The sequence below is a fragment of the Amaranthus tricolor genome, chromosome 9 (genome assembly GCF_026212465.1).
Source record: "Amaranthus tricolor cultivar Red isolate AtriRed21 chromosome 9, ASM2621246v1, whole genome shotgun sequence".
Classification (NCBI taxonomy): domain Eukaryota; kingdom Viridiplantae; phylum Streptophyta; class Magnoliopsida; order Caryophyllales; family Amaranthaceae; genus Amaranthus; species Amaranthus tricolor.
Window position 1 is genome coordinate 28,611,901 of NC_080055.1, and position 10,418 is coordinate 28,622,318.

Sequence of the window (10,418 nt, forward strand, 5' to 3'; positions counted from 1 at the left end):
GAATTTGTGAATACTTCCTTTGAAATAATGATATTTGACTCAAAAAGCTCTTCTATTTTTTAGTCAAATTGTATTATTATTCTTGAGGGACGCTTTTAGTAATGAACAGGCAATCAAAAACTATTTTGCTAGTAGAGTCGAACTTAGCATCTAAATTAGCATGTATGTTATGATACGATACGATAATACATATGATGATTATATATCTAACAAAAAGTATAGTCAAGTGTATACATATATACCCCAAAGAAGAACAAAAGGATAAACTCACATTACATACAATAATATGCACTTAATTAACACAATTAATTAATCTACTCAATATATACTCAAATTCTCAATAGCTTTGGAGCATGAAATTAGAAATCCTCCTATAATTACCACTAATAACCCTCTTAAGAGTGATTTAATATTGTATTCCCATCCCATCTTTCACCTAAAATCCTCTCAATCTCACTAGGGTTACAAGGTATAGTAAGTGCACGCCCATGATCAAACCCATACTCTTCAGCAGCTTTCTCCAATAATGTAAGAAACATTGGATGTGTTAAGTACCTTAAAGGTACCAGAAACCGTTTTGTTGATACTCCGTCTTTAGCCACCACGGCAAAATGTCCTACCTTTACATCCTTAGGTAAAACTTTCCCATAGAAATCATTTTCTTGCTGCTCTAATTCTTCGATGTCGGATATTGTTAGTTTCTTGCCTAATAATGAGAGTGTTCTTTGAACCTTCTCTATGGCTAATTTTAGTATGATCATCTTGTTTTTCTTAGACATAAGTTTAGAGTTTGTCATGCGTAAGAAATTTTTAATGTTGGTTTGTTGTTTTTTTTGGTGAAGGTTTTTAGTCTAATTTTGCTTGGGTTTTATAGCAGCGGAGAAGACCGGTAACGATGCACAAGCCAAGTAAAGATAAGATGGAAAAAGAAGAAAGCAAAAGAGGCACAAAAAAATATGAATAAATTTTTTATTCGACTTTCATTGCATATGTCAAGGAATCAACTTAATTAAAAATTTAGGTTGATGATTGAGGCTCTTGAATATATTATATACGCTAACACGCCCCTTCATATGAGGTGGATACAACACAAATCCTCCTTATACATGGCGCAAAATATTTCCCTTTAAAGGAAGGGTGATTGAAATTCGAATCCGTAACCTCTTGTCACGTTGGAATCTGATACCATGTTAAAGAATCAACTCAACCAAAAAGCTTAAGCATATGGTTGAGGCCCCATGATATATTATGTTAATATACTTTGATAGTATATAACAAACAAGACATCCATAAGAGCAAAGTTAATTGTACACAAACCCCGATGAAATTTATCCTAAACCTATTGTATGTATTAGACCGTTTCATCATGAGACGGACCTATATAATTGTTCTATTTTTCATAATTAATCACTTTAAATTTATAAGTCATCACTTCAACACACTAAATATATATAAATCAACTCAATAAAAATAATTACATCGTGATACCATTTTTAAAAAAATTAGTGTGTTTATAATTTTTCAATATATAATCATATGTAAGTTAAGAAGGGAGACCAAAGCATGTGCATTCAAGCATCTCATATAGTCATATATATCAACCCTGACTTGCAATGTCACTTTCGCATTGGCTGTCTTTCTATACTCCCATAACCATAAATTGCGTAATTAAATTTACTATGGATTTGGCTTATTGGCTACTTTGATCATTTAAAGTAATATTTTTATTTTAATAAAAATTATTTGTTGATTTGCACTGTTTATAAGAAAAAATTAGGCTGAAAAGCTACAATGCAAAAAGCTAAAAAGTTATTATGAGTATTTTTTTTTTTTTTTGGATTAAAAGTCAATTTTAATTAGTTGTTACCCCTTTTATTTTGCCTATAATATTATAAAAATATAAACTGAGGCAATTCAAATAAAAAACTTTTTAACTATATTTACGTTAATAATAATTACTGTGTAGGGTTAATAACGAATAAAAAGCAAAAAGAGTTATATATTGATAAACATAGTTTTGAATGCTCAATAGACTTCTAATCTTGGTGAGAGTATTTGAGAGAGAACATGTTCCCTCCTTTCACACTGTAAAATGTACATTTGAAGTAAGGATGGTTGTACGCCTGTACTGAGCCTTCATGGTGGTTTTAAATATGTTCGCATGTTCAATTGTATATGACTTTAAAAATTGAAAGACATAATAATAATTAATAAATTACACTGTTAATGAACTTTTAAAAAATTTGTTAATTTTTACTTCGCCATTGTGAACTCAAACATAATAGCATTTTAAAAAAAATGTAACTGAGAACGGTAATGTATTAGAGTTCGAACAATGTGTTTTAAACTCCAATATTGCCAAGATCGAGTGTATGAGATTTTGTGACAAACAAATTACGCTATCAATGATATCGATGTTTGTAGGAGAAAGTAAAGCAATAAAACGACATAAAAATTTAACGAGGTTCACCCAACTTAGGCTACGTCCTCTGGTGTGTAGTATCTCTTATATTATCAAAGGAGTTCAAAGAACTCTCAAATATGGAGAATTACAATAGAGAAGAGATATAGGCTAGTGTTTGGCTTTGGGTGTATTTTGTGGATGATTACAATGTGAATGAGAGCTCTCTATTTATAAGAGAGATCACACTAAGTAACATTAAGTATACTAAAGTTATGATTAAATGATAATGAAACATTCCCAAGTATTTGAAGAATCAAAACCAGTATCCTAGGAGTATCAAAGACTTCGATCGACCAAAGCAGAGGCTCGCTCGGTCGAGCAGCCTGGTCGAGCGGACTATAAAAAGTTTCTGGTTGCATTCTGTCTGCTTGCTCGACCCATTCTGAAGCTCGCTCGGTCGAGCGGCACTTCAGAGGGCTTCTGACAGTATTGCTCGACTTGCATAGTTGAGCATCTTGAATTAAACCTTTGAACTTCTTCATTAAGTCCCATAACTCCCTTGATTAACTTATTAATTCATACCTTAATCATCATCATAAACCACAAATATTAAGACTCATCTTAATACACCCATTCATGACAAACTTATGAGATACCATCCCAAGAGTCACCACATAAATGCACACACCAAATGTGCACTCAAATCACACCAATCATAACAGTAACAATGAAAACCATTTTGGGATAGAACATTCCAGAAGATCATATGTGGAACAGTGGAAGTATGTGGAAGTTTACAGAATCCCCTCGCACAAATTGACACATATGGCGTATGTAACTTTGCTCTTCTCACGATTGCCACATCCACCAAGATGACCCAAGTATTTTCCAACATTTATTGAGGGATGTTAATATATGCATCAGATTTTTGGATTTTAGAAAGAATTATAGAAGTGGTAGAAAGTGAGCTAGAATGATAAAAATGCAAATAATTTGACGAATGAGTAAGCAAATTTTAAAGAATAGAATTTGAAACGAATATGTTAGAAATAGATTAGAAGTCAACTTACTAAGGAAAAATAAAAGAACACCATATTTGATGGTTTTGAAAATGTATAGAGTATAAATAAGTCAATAAGAAGATTGAAAATTGGAAATTTGGGATCTAAAAAAAGCAAGAAAGATAGCCTAGATAGTACAAGTGTATTCCTCTTATGAGATGTCTGTGGAAAAAATTTGATGGAATAGAGGGAGTAAATTTACTTTCAACCATTTTGTCGACAAGAGAGACAGTAAGTGTACTTCTCTGTCTTAACCATTTTGCCTTATCTATTTATAACACATAGGTTAAAGGATTGAGTAAAATAGTAAAGTATTTGATAATAAAAGAGGACATAGGAAGTAAAATGGTGAGAAAATATCAAAAAAATTGAAGCCAATTTATTGAAACAGACTATAATAAAAAACACGAATTTTTGTTTAGAACTGTCTTATTATTAAGACGAGTCTAAATTGTATACAAATAGATAATAGGTATATAAACTAAGAGTGAAAAGATAATTAAAGAATACAAATCCGATATGATAAGCCTTCATGATCTTTTGGTTCATCGGATGGAAGACAAATTTCCCTGTAGAGTGTAATGTGTAGATCTTGACATTTGACGTGATGAGACAAAAGCTACTTGTACGTATTCTTTATTAAAATGTTGTATTCGGGTCCAACTTAGGTTTCTATTTTGCGTCATTCTTTGCATGTTTGCATGTTCATTACAACAGAGACAATGTTGTCCTTAGGCTGTACTACGCCGTCCTAATGAATTAATTAGTATTACTTCTATTTCAATTTACTTGCAATATCAGAGATTTTAAGGTATTTATTCATCACTTTTAATATATAATTAATTTTTAATTTATAAATTAAAACATAGTCAAGTGAAATCTTATTTGATTTGTCTTAATGTATAAATTAGTAATATCAATTTTTATTATTTTGTATTATATATAATTTGAAACATTAATAATTGAATTAGCGCATTAAACTTTGTGAAAAAGCAAACGTTCCAAGTAATTTAGAACGGAGTAAATAGCAAAGAAATATATAGTGTAATTCAAGAAAAATATATTTAGTAATATACAAAGAGAGAAAGTAGATTGTGTTGATTGAATGAAATTAAAAGATAGTTAAAATATATAAATGCAATTAAAAGAAAGTGGTGGACTACTCTCCAAAAATAATAATGATGCAAAATGTATATGACAAATGGAGGTGTTCAACGGGCCGGGTCAGGGTTGGGCAGGTAAAAATTTAAATGGTCCGGGGCGGGGCGAGTTATGTCAAATGTTCAACGGGTCGAGGTGGGTCAAAGTTCGTTTAAATCAGATCCACTTTGAACCCGTTTTTTAAAAGTTTAAAAATAGTTTTTTTATTCTACTTTATGACCCGTTGGGTCGACCCACTTATATATATAATAATATCATATAAAATTATAAAAAAAAGTGGTAAAATTTCTCCGCAACCAATTCCTATAATTATCCGACCCGGCCCGGCCCTTTGCAATAAGGCCCATTAACGACCTTACCCGTTATTGACTCGACCTGCTAATGATCCGTTAAAATGTGACCCGATCCTTGACTCGTTGGGTCGACCCGCCCTGTTGAACCTCAAGTGACAAACTAAAATACACATAATGCTAAATGAATATAACAAAAGTGTAGTATACAAAAACTCAACATTTCAAAATTTAACCATAGGAGTCTAGACTGTGGATCTAGCTACTGAATTTAATCGCTAACAAAGTTACAAGTAGTCATCTGATAATATTTTATTTCTACGTTCTATTATCGTAGCATAATAATGATAATTTTAAATTAACATCAATAAAATATACCGATGAAAAAACAACTTCAGACACGTGTCGTATTGTTATTAAAAATTTTGTCCCCTTTTTTTATTATTGACAAGGAAATTTTGATATTTGATTTGACATTTAAAAAAACAATAAAATATATTAATAAAGAAACGACTTGAAACGCGTATCACACTGTCATTAAAAAATTTTCCGCCTTTTTTCTATTATTGACAGGGAAACTTTTGATATTTGATTTGATATTTAGAGATACAATTAACTCATTAAAACATGTAAAATTTATTGATTGGCTATAACTATATGTGATGATCTATTGATATTAATTTTCTAATATAAACCATAAAATAATATACATGTAAATATTTATTTTAACTTAGATAATAAATCATCATCATACTACTATAATGAATAAGCTAATTAATTTGACTATTTTTCGACTAAATCCTACCTCTTGACTATTTTTCGACTAAATCCTACCTCTTATCTATCATTGTTGAAGACTTTTTAAATTTATTTGTCTCAATTATCAGTAATTACTATGAGTATATATATTTTAATATTGTTGTATAATAAATTATTGATTCACTTTGATAATGATAGTATCATACAAAGATTTAATAATTAAGTTTATGTTGTAAATGAATTATTTTTATAAAAATAATATCATATTCATATCAGTAAATATTTTTAACATCCGTGTTTTACACGAGAATCTATCTAGTTTTTATACTATAAAAGAACTGAAAAAATTTCACATGGCGATTTTATAGAGTTTTGCCAAATAGAGCATTTTTACATGTGAAAATGTGATTTTGTAATATTCAAAAGATTTTATTACATTAATTATACTATAAATAAAATAAAATTTATACTATAAAAGAACTAAAAGAATTCCACATGGCAATTTTATAGAGTTTTGCCAAATGGAGCATTTTTACATGTGAAAATATGATTGTGTAATACTCAAAAGACTTATTACATTCATTATGATTTTAAATATTAAATGTAAGTTTTCAAAAATAATTTTATTAGATCAAATCATACAATCATTCAATTATACAGATACAATACTATAAAAGAACTGAAAAATCGTACATCATATCATGTCATAAACAATACTATAAAAAAATGAAAATTTTCACATGACGATTTTATAGAGTTTTGCCAAATAAAATATTTTTACAGGTTAAAATGTGATTATGTGATATGCAAAAGATTTTATTACATGATTATAACTTATAAGTATTAAAGTAAGTTTTCAAAAAGATTTTATTAGATTAAATCATACAATCACTCAAACATACAATACTAGAAAAAAAAAACTGAAAAATCATACAATACTATAATAAAAGTGAAATATTCTTAATGGCGATTTTATAGAGTTTTTCCAAATGGAACATTTTTACAAGTTTAAATGTGATTATGTGATATTCAAAAGATTTTATTACATGATTATAATTTTAGATACTAAAGGTAAGTTTTCAAAAAGATTTTATTATATCAAATCATACAATCATACAATACTATAAAAAAACAGGAAAATTACAAATAATAATTTTATATAGCTTTGCCAAATGAAAACATTTTACATATTAAAATGTGATTGTGGGACTTTTAAAAAGATTTTATCACTTTACTTAATTATGATATCAAGTATCATACAATATTATGAAAGAACTACAAATTTTAAATGACAATTTTATAGAGCTTTAACAAATGTAGCATTTTTATAGATTAAAATGTAATCAATTACTCTTGTGATAGACCGTCTCTCAAATGACGACCTCAAAACACAAAGCCCACATTCTTATTTTCTCTTTTATTTAAATTAATTTGGCCATTTAGCCCATATATTTAATGTGTCTCTCGGAGAGACCGTCTCTCACAACAATTTGTTAAATGTAATTGTGTGAAATTGAAAAAGATTTTATAAAATTAATTATGATTTCTAGTATCAAATGTAAGTTTTTTTAAAAAAAATATTAGATCAAATAACTCAATTAAAATATTTTCGAAAACTTTACATAAAGATGATTTGGTTGCAGCTATTTTACAAGTAATATTTTGTTTGTAAAATATAAACTATGTTATATATAGCTAGCAATGCATATCTTTTATCTAATATACATATTATTACTTTTGTAAAACATAAAATATTTCATCAAATATAAAAAATTTCAACCTTATGAAGTACATATTATTAATTTTGTTGGAAAATGAAAAATGACATGTTCTAAGAGCTATATCATGTGTTTTAATTCTATTAAGAATGAATGAATTATTTATTATGTGGATAGTAAGTTTGTAAGCATGTCAATTTCAACACATCTTTTTACAAAATTAATTTCAACACATCTTTTTACAAAATCGAATATTTCACAAAAACAGCTATTTTTGGGCAGAAAATATAAAGATCAATAATTATTTATTCAATCAAGCAATAATTAAATTGTAATAAAAATTATCTTAATTTTATTAATTATTATGATTTGATAAATACTAATTGCAATTACGTCTTTCTTTAATATTTATATTTGTAAGTATGTCCATAATAACAAACATCATGTATTTCAAGAGTTTGTATATTAGTGTTATTTAATTGTAAATATTGCATAACGGAGTATACAATAAGCAAAGATGGATACTTATCCCAAGTACTATTATATATATATATATATATATATATATATATATATATATATATATATATATATATATATATATATATATATATATATATATATATATATATATATATATATATATATATATATATATGATCAAATAAGAAGAATTTTAAAATGAGAATGGTGAAAAGGATTTTTATTTGATTTTGTTTGGTTACTATATATACAAAAAAGGATACTATGTTATAAATTAAGAACATTTTAAAAATTATTTTATAGTTACCTTTCTGTGTAACATAGTTATTTTTACAATTATGAGTTTTTGGCTTAATCGTGACCATAGATTTTTTAATTTTAGTGAAATCAAGGGTGTAGAGTCCTTCTTACCCTTCTTATTTTCAACCCCTTCTCAATGGATCTCTCTCCCATATATATATATATATATATATATATATATATATATATATATATATATATATATATATATATATATATATATATATATATATATATATATATATATATATATATATATATATATATATATATATATATATCTCATTTTCTCACATGGAGCTGGAACCCTACTTATCTGCATTTTATAGAATTGATCACAACTTTTTTTGCTTTGTGTTATCTGTTATGGATTTGAGGATAACTACTCTATGGTCCAACAAACAAGTCAAGAAAGTGAAATGCTAACTTCTAATTATTGTAATACTAATATATGTATGTGAGTTTTCGGAGAAATAGAAGAAAATATATTATTGTCGATCACTTTATAAATTCAAAGAATAAGTTATAATAATACCCATTAATTTTAATTGTAAATTTTTTTTGAGCTTGTAAGTGAGTTGCTTTAGTTTTTATTTGGTTTGTCTATATCCATTCTTTTAATTTTATTTTGGGATTAGTGTCTGATTTGTTTTTCAACCTTTATAACTGAACGTTTAATCTATACATTAATTAAGGGGTCTTTAATTGAATTTTCATTCCTAATAGATTTATAACTCAAACATAATAAGTGAGAGAAAGTGATTCCTACAACTATCAATTGATTTTTTGTAGTAAAATTTCTGTATGAGTTGCCTTGTCGAAGGCCATTTCTTAAATTTTGAAAATTTTTTCTTATAATCATGCTATTATTAATGATAATTTCTGTTATCGATGATATTTTCGTTTATAAAATATTATTATATGTTAAATAAATTAATATTTAAAAATAAAGTACTAGTTGAGATTTCGATAAAGATTTGATGTTATAGAATGTAGGAGAAAAGAGAGCATCTATAAATTTCCTCTAAATCTAATCACATTAGTTCATTTAATGAACGATATCCAACAATGTTTTAGTGTACGAAAATACGAGTGTATTTATATATGATCATAAAAAAACATGTAAGAGAAATATAAAAAGGAAATGTCCAAGGCCGATATTTTAGCTCTTAATATCTTTATGTAACAATTTCAACTTATTTATAACTCATACAAGTATAAAAAAGCCTAAGTTATTTTTTCTTACATTTTCTCTTAACTCCACATACTAACTTAAGTATTAGAAAATAGAGATAAATGATAGGAATTCATTTTCAATTTTAAATTCTGTTTAATTTGTTTACAAGTAATTCATTTTAATTATATTCAATTTGATTCTTTTCAATATTATTAGTCTTGTAAATTAATTTCAGCATAATAATTATTTACAGCCATGTATTTTTCAAAGTTATAAATTCAAAATTTTCTTTGATTTATGTGAATCGAATTTAACCTCGATTCGTGACCCTATATCTTAAGTACTTCAATGAGGGCCTAATAAATTCTTTTTATTTATGCAACTAAAAAAAGGATCAATGACACTTATCAACCGTTAATTAGTTCTCACTCACAACCTCTAGAATGGTCATGGGTCAAGGACCTTGTTGGACCCGCTTTTTTTTTAAGGGTCTGGGTCTTATTTGTTGAGACCCATGGGATCTGGGTCTGAACTGGATCTAGAAAATATTTGACGGGTCCGGGTCCGAGTCTCAAGGTGCAGGCCCGGACTCGAACCCAGAATGGACCTCGAGACCTAGACCCTAGACCCGCCCCTCAGTCCCGGACTCGGACCCTATACAATTAAATATTTTTTTTACTTTTTAGTAATTATTTTGTATTTGAATTTAATGAACTCGAACAAGTGTTTGTAATACGATAATAAGTTACTTACAAAAATACAAAAAAACTCGAAAAAAGGTTCAATTTTGACATTTAAAGAGACTTTGTTTAAGACCCATTAAGAACCCATCAAAGACCTTAGACCCCGTCAAATCTGGAGGGTCTAGGTCTGGGTCTGGGTTTGAAAATTTTGGACCCCTAGGGTCCGGATCTATAAAAAATAAAAGGATCCGGGTCCGGGTCTGACCAGAGCCACTCTAGACCCGCCCCATTACCATCCCTACTCGCTAGTTGTTATATAACCTCCACAAACAAAACGTTGTGTTGCACCCAAAATTAAACAAAGTAAACAATAAAACGCAGC

At 27.9% G+C, this 10,418-nt stretch overlaps 1 protein-coding gene across 1 annotated transcript; it reads right to left on the reverse strand.

The window, feature by feature from the left end:
* Nucleotides 1-225: 225 nt before the first annotated feature.
* LOC130824037 (auxin-responsive protein SAUR50-like) lies at nucleotides 226-924 on the reverse strand. Its single transcript, XM_057688906.1, has one exon. It carries the CDS (start codon nucleotides 795-797, stop codon nucleotides 396-398), a length of 402 nt encoding a protein of 133 aa, XP_057544889.1. The 5' UTR covers nucleotides 798-924; the 3' UTR covers nucleotides 226-395.
* Nucleotides 925-10,418: the final 9,494 nt, after the last annotated feature.

Excerpts from the sequence above, each read along its gene's own strand:
- LOC130824037 (XM_057688906.1), bottom strand. The coding sequence starts at position 797 with ATGACAAACTCTAAACTTATGTCTAAGAAAAACAAGATGATCATACTA.